A 21,636-nucleotide genomic window follows, 5' to 3' on the forward strand; every position below is an offset into this window, starting at 1 on the left:
CAGAATGAATCTTAAACTCCAGCGCGGACTGCGCATTGCGGTCCTCGAGTGCGACACGCCGTTGCCAGAGACGAAGAAAAGATTCGAGGGGTATGGTGGTGTATTTGAATTCTTGCTCAGGTCAGGGGCAAAAGCATTAAATCGACCGGACTTGGACCCAGAGAGCGGCCTGGAGTTTTCGTTCTGGCAGGTTGAATTGGATCCTGACAAGTACCCGGATCCCGGGGACATTGATGCCATTCTTATCACCGGCTCAAGTGAGTGGTATTGTCCTTGTTGGCGGATGAGCGATTTCGGCCCATGGACACGGCATGCGACAGGGAGATGTGTCAACACTGTCTTTGTACAGATTGACAAGTGACGGCTGGACGTACTGTGCGCAGAACAACAGCTAACACCGATACCCGAGTATAGAGCACGACTCGTTCGCTGATACACCATGGATCAACAAGCTCGTCGATTACACAGCAAAGATCTTGTCAGAAACGAATGTACGAGTAATAGGCGTTTGCTTCGGGCACCAGATCGTCGGCCGGGCACTGAAGGCAAAGGTCGGACGGAACCCTGATGGCTGGGAGGCGGCAGTAAACGATGTCCAGCTGTCTGAGAGAGGGAAAGAGTTGTTTGGCGTCGACAAGCTGGTAAGTTTCTGTGCAGATTGGGCTGGCCACGAGGTTCCTGACTGTTTCACAGCGAATACACCAGATGCATCGCGATTGCGTCTTCTATTACCCCGAAGGCGTCGAAGAACTAGGCTCCTCTCCGGTCTGCAAGGTCCAAGGCATGTATTCGCCGAGACGACTCATGACCACGCAAGGGCACCCCGAGTTCAACCGGGAAATCATGACCGAGATCATTGACACCCGGCACGCGACTGGTATCTTCGACGACAAGGCTTACAAGGAACATATGGGCAAAGTAGACCAGCCGCATGACGGCCTGATTGTCAGTCAAGCGTTTTTGAAGTTCTTGTTGGAGCCATAGTAGGCTGTCCAGGGCATTTTCCGGGAATCTGATTTGTACGGCGGGAATCGACCACTTCAAGCACGTTTGCATCGCCGATAGACGTAGGGCGCTCTTGGATATAGAAACATGAGCTTCTACAAGGGTTCGGGCCAAGTTCGTGCCGTGGACTTGCCGTTACACAGCCCGTCGATGCGCAGAAGGCCTGCCACACTCATGTTCACGGCGTACTGTCCACATTACAGCCTATGAGACCATCCTGTCAGCATCCGCTGCACCAGCAGGTATCCTACCCTCAGCCAAGTCCTTTTCGATTCTTTCAATCTCCTGGAAGCTTTTGGCGTTTTGAATCATGTGTTCCACCCTCCTCTTTTCCGACTCGGTCAACTTCGTCCGGACGCCTTTCTGGGAACGGGCAGCCTCGCCGTTGGCACCGACCGACGAAACGTCGAATGTCCGACTCTTCACCCCCTTGATCTTCGCCGCCAACTCTGTGGGTGCTTCCGCTGTGCCAAACAGTTCCTGCGTCTGTTTTCTCTCCACGTCCTTCACTTTCTGAAAATCGAGGAAACGAAGTGATGGTATTGACCATATCAGGTAGAGTCTGTAATGCTAAAGGCCAAACGTTAGCCTCTTGTCCATCACAAGTCTAGGCTACACTCACCTCCTTCTTCGTTACCGGATTTTCCAGAAGACTCAAATGAGTCAACGCTCCGCAGCCGCTCAACCCCTCCAGATCAGCCAACTCCCTGACATGGTTGTTCGTCAAGACCAGGGTGGTGAGATTCGGCAACTGTTCCGCTATTCTCTTATCCACATTCTGTATTCGATTCCGCGCGCACAGCAACGTGTTTAATCGTGGGGACAGGGGGAAGTTGGTGAGGGTGGTAACGTCGTTGTCAGTAAAATCGATGGCATCCTGCGAGCCTGCGACACCCAGGTTTTCGATGGTAGGAATTTTATGGCCTGTAAGATCCGCAAAAAGACAGGATGTGTGGTCAACTATGCCCTTGAATCAAAGTGTAGCATCTGCTCTTCTCAGACATACCTCGGAGGTCAAGTTCCCGTTCCTTCAGTGGGTTTAGGTAGGAGAGGGAGTTGTGGATGAGCTCAGCCGTGAGCCTCATGGCTGGAAATACCGGCGATCGTGATACTGTGTTGTTTTCTACCTCAGCACCATGCAAGATACATGTCCGGGTGGTCGTGTGCAGAGAAGTTGCGTTGACATGGATTCACAATAATTTTGCGACTGAGATGTAATTGGCTGACGACGCGCAGCCTCGTCGTCCAGAGTTGTGCCTGCCAAGGCTGCGGCTTTCAACTATCCTTGAATCTTCTCCGTCTTTGCCCTTCCTCTAGTAAGTTTTCCCTGATGTCTACTCACGAGAGCTCAGCTAGATATGCTGGTGATTGCTTCTGAGCCATAAGCCATTATCGAACCTTTGGCTTTTCGAACCATGGTAGCCCTATTGCCTTGAAACTGCTCTTAGCCTATTATGCGTAGTTTTCCCGAATCTCACGGGTAATGACCGCATTTTCATCCTGGTATTTCCCTCGTCTCCGAAGAGGCCTTGAAGTCCTGTGAACACCTTAACGTCGATGTCTTGATACGAGATATCCGTGTTCAAGGTAAAGCCACCATCGAATGTGACACTTCAAGTGCATTTGAGGCTGACATACTAATCCTCCCACTTGCGTCTTGGCACAGAGGAAAACTCAGCCATGACCGTCTTTGATAATGGGGACTGATTCCAGGAAACGGTTTCCCCTACTTTCGAAAATTCAAATCTGCGAAGAGCATGCTTGGATAAAATGATTGAACCCTGAGGAGAGTGGGTATCCATGAGGTGTATTTCACCACGGAGACTTAAAGCACGGCACCGATCTGTTCGCGGAGCATTAACCCCGTTCGAGTCATTGACGACCACTCCTACCGTCGTACAGTATGCTCCCAGGGCGAAGCATGACAGTTCGACCAGCTAGCTTGGGTCAATTGTCTATCACAACATGAGAATTCGTCATCGCTCAGAAGATCAACCACGTGGTGCGCCTTCCGCGAGCGATCGCTGGGTCTGAGTGTCTCCAGTCGGGCCTTCTCCAGCGAACTCGCCCGCAGCGGTATTTGCACCGACAGCGCCTCCGCCTTCGTCAGAAGATCCTAACCCCTTCAGCGGATCAGACGTTCTTGATGTTTCGCTGGAAGATGTCGCTTTGTCATGGTTGGATGTCTGGTATCGAAGAGCGTCAGATAGTGGCTACTGAAAACAAATAAAATTTCGACCTAGCCTAGGTAGAAAACATGACGGTCACGAATTGCATCTGGCTTATTAAATGGGCCTTCTGGGTGCCTTTGGTCACATGTGCAGCTGATATAAAGGGTCTCGCGGGATAAATAAATCGCTTTGGCTGTGCATTACTTGCCTTTTGGCCGCCACCGCCGTCTGCACCCCCTAGATATCGTTCTCCCACATTGCTACTATGCTCCCCTGACGAGCTCTGACCTGGCGGGTTGTCTCTTTTGCCCTCTTGGCTCGTGAGTGATGACATTGTTGTTCAGCAACTAAGATCTGTTCGATATGTTATGGAAATATTTCGCCGGCGTGTAATGATACTAAGGGGTGAGGGGGATAACAGATATCATGTAACAGCTTGCGATAGATGTCAATCGTCCAGTCAAGAACCGCACATGATAGACTACGTCAGAGTTCGCTCCCCAAGCGACATACGTCAACTGTGGGTAGGGGTCGGCAAGTCTGGGCAGATCGTACGAGGTAGGCTGCCTGAATGCTCTCCGGATCCATATATGCACGGAACGTGCATTACTCGTGGCTACGGAGTTCGTTGAAGCGGCGAATTGCGGATGTCATCTCCAGCCTAGTTATTCGACAAAGGAGACAGCCATTCTTCGATCGAGGAAATAGACGCGGACAAGGCCGAATGTGACGCAGGACCCCCATCCACGAGGCTGCGCGAGGCTGAGGTTCTCGCTGACATAAGCCGTGACGTGCATCTGGTGGGTGGGTGCATCGTAAAACATGGGGCACCTTCTCCAAGTCCTCGGTAAGTTCGAGTGTTGAGAGGTGCAGTCACTCGTCAGTCACTCGTTCGCTGGCACGTCGCGCCCATCCAGCCCTCTACGACTTGCGAATTGTCGGTCCCCCTCAATGGTTGACATTGTCCGCCCTGAGGGCGAGGGCGCCTCCCAAGATGAGTCGACCGATCACAGCATCCTCACGCGAATGCAGCGTTTCCGCGCCAATCCTTTCAACTTTGCCCACGAGATTTCACTCTTCGTTCGAGGCGTCGGATGGCGTGCATACGACAGACCCATCGGACAGCCTGTTTTCTATTCTGGCTACACGGCCAAGATCAAAGCGGCCACAATGTCCTCTCCACTTCTGCGACAGAAAGTGGTCGATTTGACAGAGCAACGCTTGAAGGTCGAGGAAAAAGAACACCTGCTTGACAGGGCAAGCCCGACATACCTCTCCGATCGGGAGAGACGAAGGCATGAGATCACATCGCAACTGTTGGAGATTACGGCCGATATGTTGGATAAAATGGTCTGCAAAATGGAGAGCAAGCCCTACATTCGTGCAGCTTTCTACGGAGCCACCCAACTGCTCACCCGAGCATACAGCGCAATTCATGTCTCAGAGTCGGAGGTCAAAAGATTGCGAGACGTTGCAACGCTAGCAGCCAAACAGAATCAGTCTATTATTTTCCTACCCCGCCATACGAGCCATGTCGACTATGTCACTTTGCAGTTGGTCTGCTATCGTCTAGGTCTCACGCTACCAGTCGTCGTAGCGGGCGACAACCTCAACATCCCGATCCTTGGCAGTTTTCTCCAAAGCTGTGGCGCCATGTGGATTAGGAGAAGTTTTGCAAATGACCAGCTATACACAACTTTGGTTCAAGCCTACCTCGATTCCATGCTCCAGCAAGGGTATAATCTAGAGTGCTTTATTGAGGGAGGCAGGAGTCGCACTGGGAAGCTCCTGGGCCCGAAATTTGGATTCCTCAGCTTCATCCTTGACTCCATACTCTCGGGCCGAACGGAGGATGCTTGGATATGCCCGGTCTCTCTGCAGTACGACAAGGTTATAGAGGTTGACTCCTACGTCAACGAGTTGCTTGGGAAGCCGAAACGGAAAGAGAATCTCGCAGACCTAATCTCAGCATCCTCCGTGTTGTCGTTGAATCTTGGCCGCATCGACTGCAGATTTCATGAACCGTGGAGTCTCAAGGACTTCATCAAAGTGCAACAGGCACGGCAAGCCCTTGATACGGGTGTCTTCCAGGATGCGACTAGCAGAACCCGGCTGCTTCGAACTCTCGGTTACCGGGTACTTTCTGATATTAACGCGGCTTCAGTCGTCATGCCCACTGCCTTGGTCGGGACTGTTCTGCTTACGATTCGTGGACGCGGCATTGGGAAGTCCGAGCTCATAAGGCGGGTCGACTGGCTCGCCAAAAGGATCAAGTTGAAAGGCGGGAAGGTCGCGGACTTCAAGGGAATGAGCACGTCATATGTAGCTGAACGAGCTTTGGACGTACTGGGTCCAAAGCTCGTCGGCACTGTGGACGGCCTGGCCGAAGAGACATATTACGCGGTTGATCGTTTTCAGCTCTCGTTCTACAGGAACATGACCATCCACCTCTTCATCTCTGAGGCCCTCATCGCGGCTGCCTTGTACAGCAAGGTCAAGCAAGGGGGAGGGAGTGCCAATGAGCGCATGAGTGAGGCTGAATTGATCGACAAAGTCACCTTTCTTTCCCAGCTCTTCAGAGGCGAATTTATCTTCCCGGCTGGACAGGGTTTACAATATAACCTCGAGGAAGCCATGCATGGCCTGGTACGAGACGACGTCTTAGCTGCAACTGAGAGCGGTGAGACAATGATCGGCTTGTCAGATGCAGAGCGGAGGTCAGGCCGAGAGAATTATGACCTGTATTGCTTCCTTATCTGGCCTTTCGTCGACGCCGCATGGCTGGGGGCAGTGTCCTTACTGGCTTTGGCACCCCCAGCTGGGTCGTCTGCTGGTTGGATCGAGATGCAAAAGGCTCAAGATATGGCGCAGCTTGCCGGTCGTACCCTGTACCATCAAGGTGATTTGTCTTATTTTGAGGCGGTCAACAAAGAAGCCCTCAAAAATGCCTACAGCCGATTCCAGGAGGAAGGAATTATTCAGGTTGCAAAGGCTCCGGACGCGAGGAACAAGTCCACAGTCCGACTGGCTCCCGAGTGGACGCCCGAAAGGGATGCCTCTTCGGGCGAATTGAGGCCATCGGGACGCCTGTGGGACTTCATCGAGAAGATTGCACAGTATCGGCGTGAAGGTAAGAACAGACGCGACGAAGCAGCTGTCTCAATACGTGTGCTTTCTCTGGCCGCAAGGCTCAATCAGCAGATATTCGTTGACGACAAGCATACCTTAATTCAGTCTCAGCCGGACCCGGTGAAGGAGCACAGACGACGGTCGAGACTATGATTTCCATGTGGCCACTCTCGGCTCAAGAATCCCTGCTCTCTGAACATAATCGGCATCGCATAGCTTCCTGCTTTGTTTCAAAGGCTTGTGCAGAGTATGGACTCTGGTCAAAGGACCACGAGGAGGAGGGCCAGAGCTTGTCGCAGCTGGGAGAAACCTCGAGATTGCGATAACTTTGGTGATGTCGGAGAGAAACCTTCCTCCACATTCCGCCCTGCTCACCCGCCTCCGACTAACCCTCCACCGGTACTACTGTGTATATCGTGTACCAGAGTACTGGGTACAACCCGCCAATCTGGGCAGGGATCCAATCTGCGATAGTGTTCAAGACCGTCTTCCACTGCTGGGGCTGTGAGGGTCTGCACGAGCAAATAGTTAAGGTTCCCCACGTGGGTTGCTATTTACCTTCGGTACCGAGGCTACTTCCTCCCTGGACTCCTGCCAGCCTCGATGGAGGATACAGAGGATATGCTTCACCTTCTGTGGCGACTAGTCCTCTCAGGGGACGGTTCGGATATATACATGCCCTGAAGGAATACCACTTGCTGCCAGCCCTGAGCATGAACTGCTGAGAGAGCACGGACTACGGGGCACCTCTGGCAACGCAGCCTTTGGTCAGCATTGAGATCCTGCTTCCTCGGCTCGGCTCAAAGCCAAGATGATCTGCTAACGCGATCAGTCCCACGCACCAGAGCCTCGACAGTATTATAGCGTTTCGCGCCGCGCAAACACCTAAAAGACTCGGACATTGAAGAATGGCCGCACACCTCCAGGTTGGTTTAATACACACTAATCTGCGGGGCCAATCTATTGGGAACCAGCCGGCCGACATACCTAAAGGACATAGACAGGGCGTCGCCACGGTTGGCACGGCACATTCCCGTTGGACAAGCGTTGTAAGACGTCTTGGCAATGCGTCCGGCAAGTCAGTCTTATGGAGCTTCCGCCCTTATTTTCTTGGTATTCGTGAGGAGTCGTATATCCACGAATTGGATTGCACGAAGTTCAAGAGAAGCTCCTCAGCCAAGGATGTGTGCCACATAGTAGCCTCTTGCCCTTTCAGGGTTCTGATATACATCCAATGTTGTCGCTTCCCCAGGATGGACCCCAGGTACATGCGCACCAACCTCCAAATGCCCCATATTGTGGGGAAGATGCGTACATCCACATTGGACCCAACCTCGGGCGCAACAGGGCAATGGCTATAAGTGTGTGAAGATCGCCCTTTTCGCAGCGTCGAAAGACTGCTGGAGGACTCTTCTTTGTGCAGATTCAGGGCGAGCAGTACTACCTGTAGATCGCCAGCTCAGCTTCAGAAGAGACAACCATGGGTATCAGTGAGGAGAGAAAGACGCCTATCAGGGCAAACCTGAAATGTCTTCTTATATGCCTAGCTGTATCGATGGCAAATTGCCAATATGGCTTTGATACAGCAACTGTGGGCGGTGAGTCTCCTCATGTGGACAGCGACCATCGCAGGAATCCATGCAGGCCTAATTCAGAGTTATAGGCTTTCAAGCAATGATCGGGTTCCTGGAGATCTTCGGCTATAGGAATCCAGAGTCGGCGAGCGGATGGAGTATCCATACGCAAACGCAACAATTGATGACGTCCCTCATCAACGTCGGCACAATTGTCGGCGTGTTCATCACAGCGCCATTTGCAAAATATTTCGGCCGTCGAGAAGGCATTTGGGTGGCCTCCTTGATCAACTTCATCGCTGCCGGAGTTCAGGTCGGAACAACAAATATCGGTGGATTGTATGCTGGCAGAGCACTGATCGGTCTGGCCAATGGCTACTTCATCACCTTCGCCAATATCTATGTTGCTGAAGTGGCGCCTGCACATATGCGAGGCCTTCTCGTCTCGTTTTTCGGTGTCTGGGTCAACATCGGTTCCGTGCTGGGAGCTGTTGCAGACAACTACTCCAAACAGCATCTCAACAAATTGTGCTACCAGATTCCACTGGCGAGCATGTTTGCCGTGCCTGCGCTGTTGAGTGTGTTTATGTTCTTCGTCCCGGAGTCACCCAGGTACGTCGTCGGCGAAAGCACATGCTTCTGGGAGACGCACGACTGACAGCGCGCTAGATGGCTACTCTTCCACAACAGACCTGAACAAGCCAGACGCGCTCTCGATCGGCTCCGCGGCAGTTCTCTTACCCCCGAATTCCTCAACGAGGAGTACGTCGAGATGGCTCGCGGTATCGAAGAAGAGAAAGAACTCGCCTCGTCGGCTTCTTACCTCGACATGTTCAAGGGCTCCGACCGACGAAGGACAATCATCTGCCTCGGCACCGTCATGTCCCATTCGGCCGCCGGACTATGGCTGATCATCGGGTATGGTACCTTCTTCTTCCAGATCGCTGGTGTGGACAAACCATTCGAGGCTTCGATCATTTCGACCTGTGGTAGCTTTGCCGGCGTGCTCATCGGCCTGTATTTCACCACCAAGGTCATTGGACGGAGAACGTCGATGCTCTTTGGCTCGGCGATGGCGTCTCTGTGCATGCTGGCCATCGGTGTTGCATATGTCACGGGCGGAACCTCGAAACCCGCCGGCTCGGCCATTGTCGCGTTCATGGTTCTCTACGGCTTCTTCTACAACGGGTTCTCCGGCACACTGAGTTGGCCAGTCGCAACTGAGGTCTGCAGCTCCAGACTGCGAGTATTGACCATCGGCGTGTGCACGGGCATCAACTACTTCTTCAACTGTACGTCGTTTCTCGTCCTGCGCGCGAGGATGATGACGACTGACTAATTGACCTTGCAGGGCTCACCAGCTACACCGCACCATATTTCATCAACCCAGACGAACTCAACTGGGGTGGCAAGTATGCGTTTGTCTGGGCAGGTTCGAACTTTTGCGTGTTCCGTACGTTGCAGCCAACTCTCCATTCGGGGACCCCGTCTCCTCTCTAGCCCACGTTCCGAGCCGATATGCTGACTATTGGCAACGTTAGTGTTCTTCTTCTTCCTGCTCCCCGAAATGAAAGACCGGACGCTCGAAGAACTGGACGAACTCTTCCAAAATAACGTCTCTGTGCGCAACTTTAAGAAATACCAGTGCGTCAGTTCTGAGCGGGCCAAGGAGGTGGCATTGAAGGATGCCGGCCTCGAGGGCAAGCACCACGTGGTGGTCGAGACGGTAGAAGACACAAGTGCGAGCAAAGTGTAGAAAGAAGTAGACACGGCTTGCGAGGGGATGGACTTTAAGAGAGAGCAGCGTACGACAGTGTCAGTGATCGTGAGCTGATGGGCCAGGCTGTGGGTCCGTGGTTACCAACATGACTGTCCTCGGGAAATATATGGTCCATACATATGGACGGCATTGACCTTGATGCTATGTACGTACGGCATGATAATATCAAGTTGCACGACTCTCCGTTCTCAAGAAAGGGCGCCTGTTATCCACCTCTTTAGGCTGCCCACCATCGCCGGGGCCCCGCTTCCCTGTGCAAGTGCAAGTGCAAGTGGCTTCTGCACCGAGGACTTTCTGCACCACTCCACCGCTCCACTGCTCATCTCAGCCACTTGCGTTACAGTACAGTACAGTACAGAACAGGATTCACCAGGACTACCTAGGTAATTTAACGCATGATTGACTCGCACCAGTGGTGTCAGCGTCGAGGCCCATCAGCCGTCGATCATCCCGTTCACATGGTATGGGGGGTTCGGACTGTGGAACTCATAACAGTAAGAGCCTGGAACGCAGAACTACTACATAGACAACCTGGAACCTCCGTTCGCGAGGGAAACCGTGCTTATACGTTTTCACGTCTCCGCCGCTCCGTCTCCGCCGCTCCGTCTCCAAACTACTGTACCTTACTAAGCCATCGCGTCTTTGGCCATCCCTTGCACTACCTGAGACTGGCTCTGAGCTTGAGCGGATTCACCAGATTCACCGTACTGCCCCCCGCTGCGCTCAAACTGGTACAGTGGCTCGAGACGCTCCCCGCGGTTGAAGAGAAGATATCGTCTGATTGCCCACGGGAGGACCTGCAACCCCCGATCAGCAAATGCTGGCGTCACATGGCATGACATGGCGAGCAGAGCATCAGACGTACCTTTGTGATCTGGTAGCTGATGAACCGGCGCGTTGGCACGGCAAAGACGTAGTCGAGTTCTTCTAGCGTGTAACCGCTCGTGTCGGGGACGAAGAGGAACATCAAGATGAAGACGCACACGTTCATGCCGCTAAGGGGTAGAGCGTGGGGGTGGTTCGTCAGTCAGGTATCATGGGCCCGTCTCGTTTGCTTGTGTTTGCAGAGGTGTAAAAGGGGGAAGGGGAAGGGAAGGGAAGGGAATATTCAGGTCAGTCCGGCTCAAAGTAGCTTACGCGTAGAAACCAAAGGCGCCAGTCGGAGTGAATGTGCTCAACATCAACGGGAACGTCAGTGATAGAGCCGACGACAAGGCAAAAGTGGCGGATACGGCCCAGCTGTTGCCGATTTCGCGATGGGACAGCGGGAACGCTTCCGCCGAGTATACGAACGCGACGGGTCCTGTCAAGTCACGCCGACGGTTAGCTGCGCTGACGACTAGAGGCTGAAGTGTCACCTACCCTGACCGACGGAGTAGAGGGCCGTGAACACATAGATGAAGAAGGCAATCATGCCGACGTGCGCCCTGCTGGACTCGGGAATGTAGAAGCAGAAGCCTGCGGCGAGCAATGTCCACGCCATGTGTGGGAACGTCGAGAGCAGCAGAGATCTACGCAGCTGTCAACGGGATGGAGTGGCTCGGGCTTTCCAACATGTGAGGTGGGTATGTCCTTACCGTCGCCCAATCCTATCGATGAGAAAAATCGCCGGGATGGCAAACGCGAAGTTGACAATCCCATACCCGAGAGAGGTAAGGAGCGCGGTGTGCTCAGAAGCGCCGGCTTGGACGAACACCGTTGAGGAGTAGAAGGCGATGATGTTCATGCCTGGGTCGCGGAAGAATAGCATTGCCATCAGCCAGGTTCGATACTGATGTTCCTGTCCAAACCCCAGGTGAGCAGACGACAAGACTTACCGCAGAATTGTTGGCCCATGAAAACAACCAAAGCGGCAACAAGACTTCTTCGGATGCGAGGAACGGTGACGAGTTCGCAAAGTCGAGTGGCATAGGTCGACCCAGCTGCCATCTCGTACTCGATGACGAGTTGAGCATGGACATAGTACAGATCACGCGCGGCCTGGATCCTGTGTCGTCGGAGGCGGCATAGCGACTCAAACGCCTTGCGATAGCGATTCTTTTTCATCAGCCAGCGAGGGGATTCTGAGCGTCCGGGTCAGTGGTTTCATCAGGAGACAGGATTGCCAAGGGCCCTTCCTTACCTGGGCAGAAGTAGACAAGGAGCGCAAGCGGGACTGCTGGGATGAAGGCCGAGCCTATCTGCAGTCTCCAAGCAATCTTGCCCACTCGGTAGACCACAAGATTGGCAGCGAAGCCCAGGAAGATTCCAAAGGCAGTCCACATTTGCCAGCCCATGACCAGGGCACCTCGGATGACGGCGGGTGAATTCTCCGCCGCGTACATGGGGATCGTGGCGGCTACAAGAGCAGACGTCAGTCTAAGTCTACTTTGTTCCCGGGACGGCATCTGCACAATGACCGAGGCCTCACCTTTCAGGCCCATGCCAAAGCCCATCAGAAGTCTTGTCACAAGCAATTGATGCCAATTTTGGGACAGGGCACCGCCAATCGGTGTGAAGATGCAGAATATGGCGGCCATAAAGGTCGCTCCGCGGCGTCCCATCAGGTAGTTGACAGGGTCGGACAGCCAGCATCCGCTTCACTTTCATTAGAAACGCCCAAATTGACAACGAACGGGAGTACCGGGCGGATGTATGGACTTACAAAACGGCGGAAGATATGTACGGGATGGCATTCACCAGACCGATTAGCCAGTTATCCCTGTTGGATCCCGAGGCGATGCCAAATTCGACAGGAAATGTCAAGTTCGCTCCGTTGGAACCAGTTTGATCCCAGCCCCTGTTTGGCGTGTGAGCCGTCTTGTCTCGGCGGTCTGGAATGGGGGAAAGTCATACTGTACCGCAGCCCCGATAGAGCAGACAAACACGGTAACATATAGAGCCAACGGGTGCTTCCATTTGTGCGCGATCTCGTATTGAAGGCTCTCAAGTTCGTCGGAATCGAGTTCTTCAATTTCTGCGAACGGCACGCTGGCTTGTGCCACGCACGCACCCTTCTGCAGGAGGGGAAGGATGTCGAGAAGGTCCTTTTCCGCAGCGAAACGCTCGACTGCCTGCATCAGGTCGTGCTTCGCAATGCCGGCCAGTGGGTTGACTAGTCTGCAAGGATGGTCAGCTGGATGGTTTTGTCACATACTGGATGGGTGTCGCTGTACTTGGTCGTGTTGGCCTCCTTGTCAGAGCCAATGGCAATACGTCCTCCTGTGACAGCATCGCACACTTCCTCGTGGCAGGCATATGCCCCTTGTTCGATCGCGAGCTTTTCGGTCATGATGCGTTCAGGCTTCAAGCAAAGGGGAGAAGTGCCTGAGAAAGGGAGCAGAGCACGAGGATGAGCTTCAAGACGGGGGAACCCACTCTTATTATGCTTACCTGGCTGATAACCTCCTGAGTCCCAAGACAATCAACTCCATCCCGACGAGTCGGGCCAGACCCCACGGGGAAATTGACCTGCACCTGGGGTTGGACGCCGCCCGACCAAGAGCGACTGTCTCCGACCTTCGATGTATCGAAGGCCAAGACTTCTCCTCGTAAAGAAGCTCTAATCAAAATGAGCTGACCCTGATTCTAGCCAACGGCCATAAGGTCCGTCCGCCAAATTCCCGGAGATTTGTGCTACTCCGGCTAAGGAACCTAGATCCTCCAACACAACGACATGTATATGGTGTACACATCCGTGGTAACAAGTGTTAGCGCAAGATGTAGCAGTATGCACAATTGCGCGGGCAGGTTGGCGGCGGGCATGTCGACCGCCGAAGCCGCCTGCGGCAGAGCCAGGACAAAGCCACGAGTGAGATGAGCCTGAAAAGAATCATAACAGCTGCGGCTAACTTGCTAGTCCGCGAGAGGCAAGTGTCTGAGTTATGCCCTGTAGATGTTTGCTGGTATTTAGCGGCGGCATGCTGGCGGCCTAGGAAGCCTTGCCTTCTGAGGAGCCGGTCCGTGTTGTAAACCTCATGTGTGAGTGCCGTCAGAAGCTTCTCACATTCTGATTCTTGCGAGCGGCGTTTTGTCCGCCACCGCCGCCGCCAAGCCTCTTCTGGACAGGCGGCCGGAGCCCGGATAAACATCTGATTCGTTTGATCGTCCAATGCCGCCGTCTTGCTTCGTATTCCTCACGACGTCCAATCTGTATCGAAGGAGCTGCTCCTCACCCGTCAGGCCGATGCGTCTCTCGTCCTCTCGTCCTCTCTTCCTCTCTGATTCAGAAGACTTCTCAATGAGAAGACTGGTTTGTTGTTCTATCAGCCCGAGCACCGATTCATGTCTCTCGTCGAATTTAAAGCCGTCAAGCCTGTCCACGGCAGTCTAGACCAGCAGAGCGAATACTCGTGTCCAGAGTTTCAAGTCGCGGGGCTAAACCTTAGCTAAACAGGTAGATTCCAGCATGGCTCTCGCGGCCCTTCCACAGCCTCTTGTCCGTGTGCTTTTTGTCGGCGCAGTATGCAATCATTCAATCCATCAGTCAGCCTTTGTACCCCGATCCTAGGCCTTGAGGCTAAGACGTCGTCTATCTCTCGCAGGGCAACATCACTTTCGGCAACGACAACGTGCTATGGAACCATTCTCTCCGCATCGAGAAATTGCTACGCACGCGCCTCGAAGTCATCGCAGTCATTGACCCCTCCGTCGAGCGCGTGAGCCAAGTGCTTCTCCAGAAACGAGCCGCTGCCGCAGCGCCCTGCTATGCCACCACCAAGCACTTTCTCACCGTGCAGGAGGCGAAGGAGCATTTGACCCACGGCATGCTCGCCCACCCGGATCTCATCGTCCTCGCGACTCCGCCTCACTATCGCGGAACGATGCACCTCGGGCGGGACCTCGAAGCACAAATCATCGAGACTTTTGGCTCGGCGCCTCGCCTCTTCTGCGAGAAGCCGCTCTCGACCGCTCGGCCGGCTGAAGTCTGGCCCGTCGCGACATTCCTCCGGGACGCGGGCAACATCGTCTCAGTGGGCTACATGCTTCGGTACCTGAAAGTGGTGCAGCACGCAATGGCAGTCCTACGGGAAAACAACGTCGCCGTCATGGCCGTGACCGCGCGCTATACCATGGCATATTCAAAGGTGAGGAAGCTGGACTGGTGGAACAAAGCCAAACAGTGTGGCCCCATTGTCGAGCAGGCAACCCACTTCTGCGATCTCTGCCGATACCTCGGTGGGGAGGTGGATCTCGACTCGGTGAGAGCGTGTGCGCTGGAGCACGATGAGCCCGCGGGGACGCTGTCGAGCATGGCAGTGGATGACTCGCAGATCCCGAGGGACGACCGCATCCCGCGCGCGACGGCGGCATTCTGGTACGTCACGCGATGCCACGACCTTTCCAAGACCCAACTGCTTCCTTACATGGTCGCTTGTTGGATTCTGATTCTTTTAGGTATCGCATCGCACTGGCATGGCTGGAGGCTAAGGATATTTTCACACAGGAAATATCGAACCGGCGCTGTGGGCTCCCTCGTCCACACAGTCACGCTTCACGGGATCAACTACTCGAACGAGATCGTCATTGGTGGAGACGGATTCCAGATCCGTCTTGTTGATCTCTACGGCAGCAGTCCGACGCTCTATGTGCGGTGAGTCAACCCACCGTTAATCAACATGAACTCCCCCATTACCGTAGCTTACCTCAGACATTGAGCACGGCCACTCGTGAGGATTGACTTGGCGGAATCTGATTCACGAACATACTGATACTTGCGGCTGCTCTATGGTAGAACGCCGGCGTCCGAGCACGAAGACTCCTTCTCCTATGCAAACGACGACCCTTTCTACACGGAATTCGCGGCTCTTCTGGAGCCCCACGGCGTGTTCCCTTCACAACGAAATGCGTCCAATCCAGAGGGAACCCACGACCGAGAAAGCTTGTCCTCGTGCCCGCCTGCGGGGATCCTGTCCTCTTATGAAGACGCGTGCAAGACACATGAGTTCACGTGGCGCATCCGGGACGAGAGCGAAAAGTCCAGCGCACAATGAGCCAACCGCTGTCTGCGGGGGGAGGACCTCATTCTTGAAGTGACAGCTAGACAGGACACACGACACTCACGGCGTGTAGTGTGTGCTTCGATGATACTACCGATGAGTCTAAGAAACACGACATTGTTATGCCGGGTGTAACGGGCGTTTATCGGATTTTCAACTTTTGCCTAGGAGTCTACATAGACAAGTAGAATTATCTTGATCTCAACTCTGGCCTAGGGAGTCTATATAGACAAGTACAACTATCTTGATCTCAAATATACCCCTAGATGCATTGCGGCATGAAAATCAACGTGGCCGCACTTCCCTGGGGTCCACAGGTTCCCATGTTCCCCCAACACGAAGTGGCAACTCGCCACCGCCCGGGGCCAGGAGGAGTGTACTCGTACTGGCACTCACCACCACCACCAATCTCACCAAGCCGTGTAACCCCCGTCGACCAGTAAATCCGCGCCCGTCACGTAGGCACTGGCTTCGGAGAGCAAGAAAATAACGGGCCCCCTGTAATCCTCGGGCTCGGACAGCCTCTTCAACATGCTCTCCTCGGTCCAGATGCGTTCGTTGTCCGTTCCCGCGAGCACGTCGGCCGTCATCGGCGTTCGGATCACGCCGGGACTGATGGAATTGACGCGGATAGGAGGCGGGCAGCCACCACCGCCGCCGCCGCCGCCATTCCCGCCGGACTGGGGACATCCCCATTCCGAGGCCAGGTTTCGGGTCAGCTGGTGCACGCCGGCTTTGGAGGCCGCGTAGGCTGCGTTTGGTGTGCCCTGTGTGCGCGCCCGGTATGGGGAGTCAGATTGCGTGTGTAACTTCAGTAATCCAACTCGTTTTCCACACCGCAACTCAGTATTCGTGGACCATCATACACAACAACAACATGACGTTCAACGCATTTCAACACATGGCAATATACACGCACCTTGTTGACCACATATCCGCTCATACTCGCGATCAGGACAAAACTCGCCGAGAGCCCGCCGTTCTTCTGCCGCTGGACCAGCGCGGCGGCGGCTTGGGCGCAGATCAACGTGCCGATCAAGTTGACTTCGACAATCTGCTTCGCCTCGTTGATGGGGAAGCTGATCGAAGGCCCCGTCCAGCCGATGGCCGCGCAGTGGACCAGTCCGCGCAGAGGGTACCGCGCACGCGAGACCGCCGTCTCGAAACCCGAGAGTGTGGATTCCAGGTTGGAAATGTCGCATTGCTGGTATGTCAGGAGGACGTTGTTTTCCTGGGCTACTCTTTGGATGTCTTGAAGTCCGCATCAAGAAATCAGCGTCAGCCTCGTTTGGGGGAGTGAAGCACATGGGGGTGTGGGGAGGACAGGACAGGAAATTGGGGGATCAAGCATGCGTGTGTGCGTTCATGCGTACCTTTGTGGGCAGAGCTTGCCGCCTCGTGGCGGTCCACGGCGATGACGTCGGCGCCGGATTGCAAGATCGCTTTCACCACTGTGAGGCCCATCCCGCCGGAGGCACCGGTCACTAAGAAGAGAAGTGGAACGTGAGTGTCGACGCCATGCGAGTTGGGAGAGTAGAAGAAGAGACCAGGATGGCAGAGGTCGGCCCAGGGTGCGGTTCTTGTTTCTGACATACCGATGATGGTCCTGCTGTGAAGGGAGAACAGGTCCCTGGCGTTGACCTCTGTCGGGGCATCGGTATGGTGGCCATTCGTGGCGGCCTCGCCCAAAGGTTCGGTCGATATCATGATGTCGGGTGAGCGTACAAGTCAAATCGACCAGATAGTACGCGTCGAGGTAGAGGTGATGAGCAGTGCTTTTGAGGTGTTGATTGGGATTTGGTACGGGACACTCATTTTCAGAGTCGGGACGTTGCACCCATCTGACAGCGCATTGTCGAGGTGGGCTTGATCATCACCAGCTCTGGAGACACATCCCTCGGAGAGAGGTCCTAGGCAATCCGTCTTCAACGGTCATAGCCGATAGATGGCCCGTTGAATTGTTCTTTCCCGCTGCATCCGCCAGCGACGGAGCGGCGGGCCGCCGACGAGGGTCAAGAACACGTAACCCTTCTCGGATGAACAACGAGCTTGGCAAGCTCCCCCGTGTTCCCTGTAACCCGTCCTTCATGCCTTGATCGCCAACGCTGCAAAGGGCAAACATTCACCTGGACCAAGAGCGACATGGCCCTTGAACGACACGCCCTCGACCCGGAATTTGGCTTAGTGCAAGACAACCGCCTCGCTCGAAACGGGAGATTCAGGCCGTGCTTCGGGTCGTCTTTCGGCGTTTTTGCGCAGTCGCTTGGTGGTGCAAGAACATAAAACACATAGTATGCTCTCTGACGCCCGCCCATATTGTGCAACCTGAGCTGTCAATCCATTCTGCACCTCGTCTGGCGAACACGGATATTGATACCATGGCAGCACGATCTCTTCTCGACCGCCTTGAGGAGCTGTGCAACGTGGATGTCGACGATGTCGACACCGAAGTCATCAAATCACTGCCTTTCACTCCGCATAATCGTGAGTCCAATCCCAAGATCCTCGCGACAGCTCTCAGCTCACCAACCGCAATCGGGCAGAGACTTCCAACCAGGCCATCATTACGAAGCGGTTGCTGGAGCCGAAGAACAAGGCGCTTCTCGAAGACCTGATAGAGAAGTATGGCAAACAAGGCTGGGAGCACGTCTATAACATGGCGGTATGTCAGCAGCAGAGCCCCGGCAACTGTAAGAAGCGCTTCCAGCACCTCGGAATTCTGACGATCCCACCTCGACATATCTCTAGGCCATTACCCTCTGCGCCCGAAACATTCCCTACCTGTCGGGTCGAGTGCTTGTTCAGACCTCCCTCCGACACGTTCACGACCGAGATGCAATTATCAAACAATGCCTGGCGTACGCCGTGGCCTTCGAACAAGCCGGCGTCTCAAGAGATCGATTCGCTATCAAGCTGCCATTCTCGGGATCTGCTGCCTCGGCGGCCCTTGAGCTCAACGCTCAAGGTATTCGCACGCTGGCTACGGCAGTCTTTTCTCTTGAACAAGCAATCGCAGCCAGCCAGTCAAACTGTCTCTTCATCAGTCCATACTACAATGGTCAGTAGAGGTGTTCGAGGTCTATCTGCACCCGTTTGTTGCTGACCTTGGCTCCAGAAATCGCGGCGCATCTGGACCCGTCACTGCGGCCCCTGGTTGAAGACCCGGCTCTCGAGGTAGCCTTTCCAACCTTGTCAAACACAGAAACAAAGTGTGCTCATTGTTCCTGCAGCATCCCATGTCAGCCCGTGTAATACACATCCTCAAGACTTACGCAGAAGCGTACGTGCGAACGGGCAAAGAGCAGCCGATTTTGGTCATCGCAAGGTTGGTCGGAGACCCATTCCAACGTCCAAATCGAATGATGAGCGACGTACTGATGCTCCAATACTGTGACAGCCACTTCAATACCGCCGAGATACTGGCCATGGCCGAGCTAGGCTGCCAACATGTGACCATACAAGCGCACAACCTCCAGAAGCTGATGGAGACACCCGACACGCTCCCACCAGTGCTCCGTACAAAGCCTAAACATCCGTACGCTGAATTCGTCGTCGCAGACCGCTTACAGCCTCTGGCCACTCTCGACCCGCTCGCAGGACCGGGATGGGACGGAGTTTTGGCGACAATGGACACGGATTTTGTGGCTGACGGCGGCGCAAAGCTTGACAAGTTCATCGAAACGGATGCCGTCCTCCAGAGACGGTTCGGAGACGCTTGCAAGCTCTTCCTTGGGGCCGAAGAGGAAGCGAAGGCGGCTATTGAAAAGCTCATGGTGGCAAAAGGCGTATGAAGACTGCAAGTGAACGCGCGTGCCCACAAGAATGCTTTAGGCCCAGCGTTAAGGTCAATTATGATGCCTATAGCTCAGTCAGCCGAAGGCGAAGGCACCCGCTCACGTTGAGGCCCAAGCCGGTTGGGATTAAGGAAACCTCGTCCAGGCAAAAATCTTTCAAAACTCAGTGGCAGCTAATCTGATCGATTCATATTCATGACTATCTGTGTTTGATGTCAATGCACAGTCTGTCCTGGGCGTGGAAACACGAATCTTTCCGGGCGATGGCTCGTCGTAGTCGCCATTTTCATACTTGGAAAGACCAAATATGATGAAGGAGTCTCCACTACGCACATCAACGAGGGATTGAGTTACTTGCCTGACAGGTTTCTCCTTCGTGACATCAATGGTGGTAAGACGTTGCCATCGCAGAGGTATTTGAGGCTGAAGTCGGAACGTTCATTAGGTGGTCTGTCCACCACGATTACTCCGCAAGCGTTGCTTTCTGTATACGGAGCTTATGATTTCCAGACCGCACTCGATGCCCGATCCAGAGACAGCCCATGGCTTCAGAAGGCCAACAGCAGTCTCCAGCAGTTCCAGGTTGTCGTCGACCGAATCCGCAAGTATGGGTGACTGAGCAGCAAGTGCCAGGATGAGGGCATAACTCACCACGCTGCACACAAGGATACCACTTAGCGATTTAAAGGGAAATGCAAGTGAATATCACTCACCACTGTGTTGTACTGAACGTGTATGGCGTCCTTGCTGAGAGGACGTACCCAGCAGAGAGAATAAACATTCGAGTTGCAGCAAGGCACAGCTTGCAACGCTCTAAAACCGATGTCGGCACACTGGCCTCTTGGTCTGCGGTTCTTGAGGTCACGTAAATGACAAATGGCCTATAGATGTTGTGTCTAGCAGACCAATACCGGAGACGTAAAACACAGGCCTGTCCACTTCCTTTGTAGGTGCCGGAAAGATCCGGTCTAATGGCGTTGGGTAGCGACTCGTACCACGTCAGAAGCTGCCGAGCGAGTTCTTCGCACACTCTCAGTAGAGACACATCGGGATGGCCGGGCAACGTGCCAGATGAGCTTTGTGACCGACCCATGTACAGGGATATGCCATCGGTGAAATACATGGTATGGTGGATGCGGTTGGACAAAGACCTGGCTGATATGTCGGCCAACGAGTACAAGCTCTCTGATGCTGTGGCGTCGTCGTAGGTCGGAAAGGGCATCTTGTCCACCAGCAGTTCGATGCCACTTCTGGGCTGATGGAACTCGGCCAGGATATCACTTGTACCTCATGTTATCAGTAGCTAGCCCTCAATCATCACTTTGGATCGCAGAAGCGCACCATTCAATCAAGAAACACGTCCAACCGACCCTGGTGACACCATCATGGGTCTGTTGGGACAAGTGCTCTTTGCGCCTGAGGACTTTCGTCAGATTGTTCACCATAACGCGGCGCAGTGGCATAGCAGCCAAACCAACATTTGCTGAACGCTTGTTGAAGCCATGTGTACCAGTCTCCACGCCATCAATGGCTCGGCAACGTAGCAGAAATAAAGCGAACAAAGCACGAGGGCCTGGGAGAGAACAAGATCTCCACTGAAAGTCGCAGCCCAGGAGGGGAAAAGTAGTCGCAGAGATTGTTTGATCAGTTCATCACCGGACCATCGGAGTCTGGTCGGGTCAATGGGGTCCGATGCTGTGATCCCCAGAGCGAAAATAGCCAAAAACAATGCAGACCATGAACTATCTGAGAGACCCTCCCTCATTGTTTTGTCGTATTGTGACTTCAACCCCTCCCACTCGAAGAGAGGCCGATATAGATGAACGGCAGAGTGATACCGCTCCAGGCAATCATCTGCGACGGATCTTTCTATATTGCGCCAGTCCTGGTTCGCCTCACCTGGGGCCGCAAGGATGTCTTGCAACGACAAGGCTCTCGGTCGATCCTCTTCGACTAGAAAAACAAACTCCTCAGGGAAGTCACCCACCAGACTGCGCATTTGAGGAAGTGTAAGGAGACTGCTCAAGCTTGTTTGGTGACCCAAAGGAATGGTCAGAGGCGGTACTTCAGGGTTCTCAAGGCCAGCCTGGCCGTCCGTCGCACGGCTCATGTTGTCGGCAGAGTGCTCAAAACCAATGGCTTGCTGCTGAGGCTCCCGTGCACTTACGCGGGACGTGCTCTCGCGATCGGTAACTGTTGGGGTCG

At 54.2% G+C, this 21,636-nt stretch overlaps 9 protein-coding genes across 9 annotated transcripts; 5 read left to right on the top strand and 4 right to left on the bottom strand.

Annotated features, from left to right (window-relative positions):
• Positions 1-4: 4 nt before the first annotated feature.
• Positions 5-984, top strand: G647_07265 (uncharacterized protein; the record flags this gene model as incomplete). Its single annotated transcript, XM_008731581.1, has 3 exons — positions 5-257; positions 415-641; positions 694-984. The coding sequence occupies 3 exons, from the start codon at positions 5-7 to the stop codon at positions 982-984; spliced, it is 771 nt and encodes a 256-aa protein (XP_008729803.1).
• Positions 985-1,209: 225 nt separating this feature from the next.
• Positions 1,210-2,090, bottom strand: G647_07266 (uncharacterized protein; the record flags this gene model as incomplete). Its single annotated transcript, XM_008731582.1, has 3 exons — positions 1,210-1,575; positions 1,628-1,929; positions 2,012-2,090. The coding sequence occupies 3 exons, from the start codon at positions 2,088-2,090 to the stop codon at positions 1,210-1,212; spliced, it is 747 nt and encodes a 248-aa protein (XP_008729804.1).
• Positions 2,091-4,127: 2,037 nt separating this feature from the next.
• Positions 4,128-6,458, top strand: G647_07267 (uncharacterized protein; the record flags this gene model as incomplete). Its single annotated transcript, XM_008731583.1, has 1 exon — positions 4,128-6,458. One exon carries the CDS (start codon positions 4,128-4,130, stop codon positions 6,456-6,458), a length of 2,331 nt encoding a protein of 776 aa, XP_008729805.1.
• Positions 6,459-7,785: 1,327 nt separating this feature from the next.
• G647_07268 (uncharacterized protein) lies at positions 7,786-9,635 on the top strand (the record flags this gene model as incomplete). Its single annotated transcript, XM_008731584.1, has 5 exons — positions 7,786-7,903; positions 7,969-8,491; positions 8,549-9,171; positions 9,231-9,332; positions 9,421-9,635. The coding sequence occupies 5 exons, from the start codon at positions 7,786-7,788 to the stop codon at positions 9,633-9,635; spliced, it is 1,581 nt and encodes a 526-aa protein (XP_008729806.1).
• A 650-nt stretch (positions 9,636-10,285) lies between these two features.
• On the bottom strand, positions 10,286-12,930 carry G647_07269 (uncharacterized protein; the record flags this gene model as incomplete). The annotated part of the gene is made up of 11 exons (XM_008731585.1): positions 10,286-10,456; positions 10,525-10,654; positions 10,797-10,962; positions 11,022-11,170; positions 11,237-11,387; positions 11,477-11,722; positions 11,782-11,997; positions 12,070-12,236; positions 12,304-12,438; positions 12,495-12,758; positions 12,815-12,930. 11 exons carry the CDS (start codon positions 12,928-12,930, stop codon positions 10,286-10,288), a joined length of 1,911 nt encoding a protein of 636 aa, XP_008729807.1.
• Positions 12,931-14,046: 1,116 nt separating this feature from the next.
• On the top strand, positions 14,047-15,631 carry G647_07270 (uncharacterized protein; the record flags this gene model as incomplete). Its single annotated transcript, XM_008731586.1, has 4 exons — positions 14,047-14,100; positions 14,183-14,955; positions 15,085-15,231; positions 15,373-15,631. The coding sequence occupies 4 exons, from the start codon at positions 14,047-14,049 to the stop codon at positions 15,629-15,631; spliced, it is 1,233 nt and encodes a 410-aa protein (XP_008729808.1).
• Positions 15,632-16,047: 416 nt separating this feature from the next.
• Positions 16,048-17,344, bottom strand: G647_07271 (uncharacterized protein; the record flags this gene model as incomplete). The annotated part of the gene is made up of 3 exons (XM_008731587.1): positions 16,048-16,404; positions 16,557-16,888; positions 17,011-17,344. 3 exons carry the CDS (start codon positions 17,342-17,344, stop codon positions 16,048-16,050), a joined length of 1,023 nt encoding a protein of 340 aa, XP_008729809.1.
• Positions 17,345-18,015: 671 nt separating this feature from the next.
• G647_07272 (uncharacterized protein) lies at positions 18,016-19,428 on the top strand (the record flags this gene model as incomplete). The annotated part of the gene is made up of 6 exons (XM_008731588.1): positions 18,016-18,125; positions 18,152-18,299; positions 18,386-18,695; positions 18,753-18,811; positions 18,868-18,962; positions 19,035-19,428. 6 exons carry the CDS (start codon positions 18,016-18,018, stop codon positions 19,426-19,428), a joined length of 1,116 nt encoding a protein of 371 aa, XP_008729810.1.
• A 444-nt stretch (positions 19,429-19,872) lies between these two features.
• On the bottom strand, positions 19,873-21,541 carry G647_07273 (uncharacterized protein; the record flags this gene model as incomplete). Its single annotated transcript, XM_008731589.1, has 4 exons — positions 19,873-20,086; positions 20,145-20,711; positions 20,773-20,847; positions 20,910-21,541. The coding sequence occupies 4 exons, from the start codon at positions 21,539-21,541 to the stop codon at positions 19,873-19,875; spliced, it is 1,488 nt and encodes a 495-aa protein (XP_008729811.1).
• Positions 21,542-21,636: the final 95 nt, after the last annotated feature.

The sequence above is a fragment of the Cladophialophora carrionii genome, assembly GCF_000365165.1.
Source record: "Cladophialophora carrionii CBS 160.54 unplaced genomic scaffold supercont1.6, whole genome shotgun sequence".
NCBI classification, from domain to species: Eukaryota; Fungi; Ascomycota; class Eurotiomycetes; order Chaetothyriales; family Herpotrichiellaceae; genus Cladophialophora; species Cladophialophora carrionii.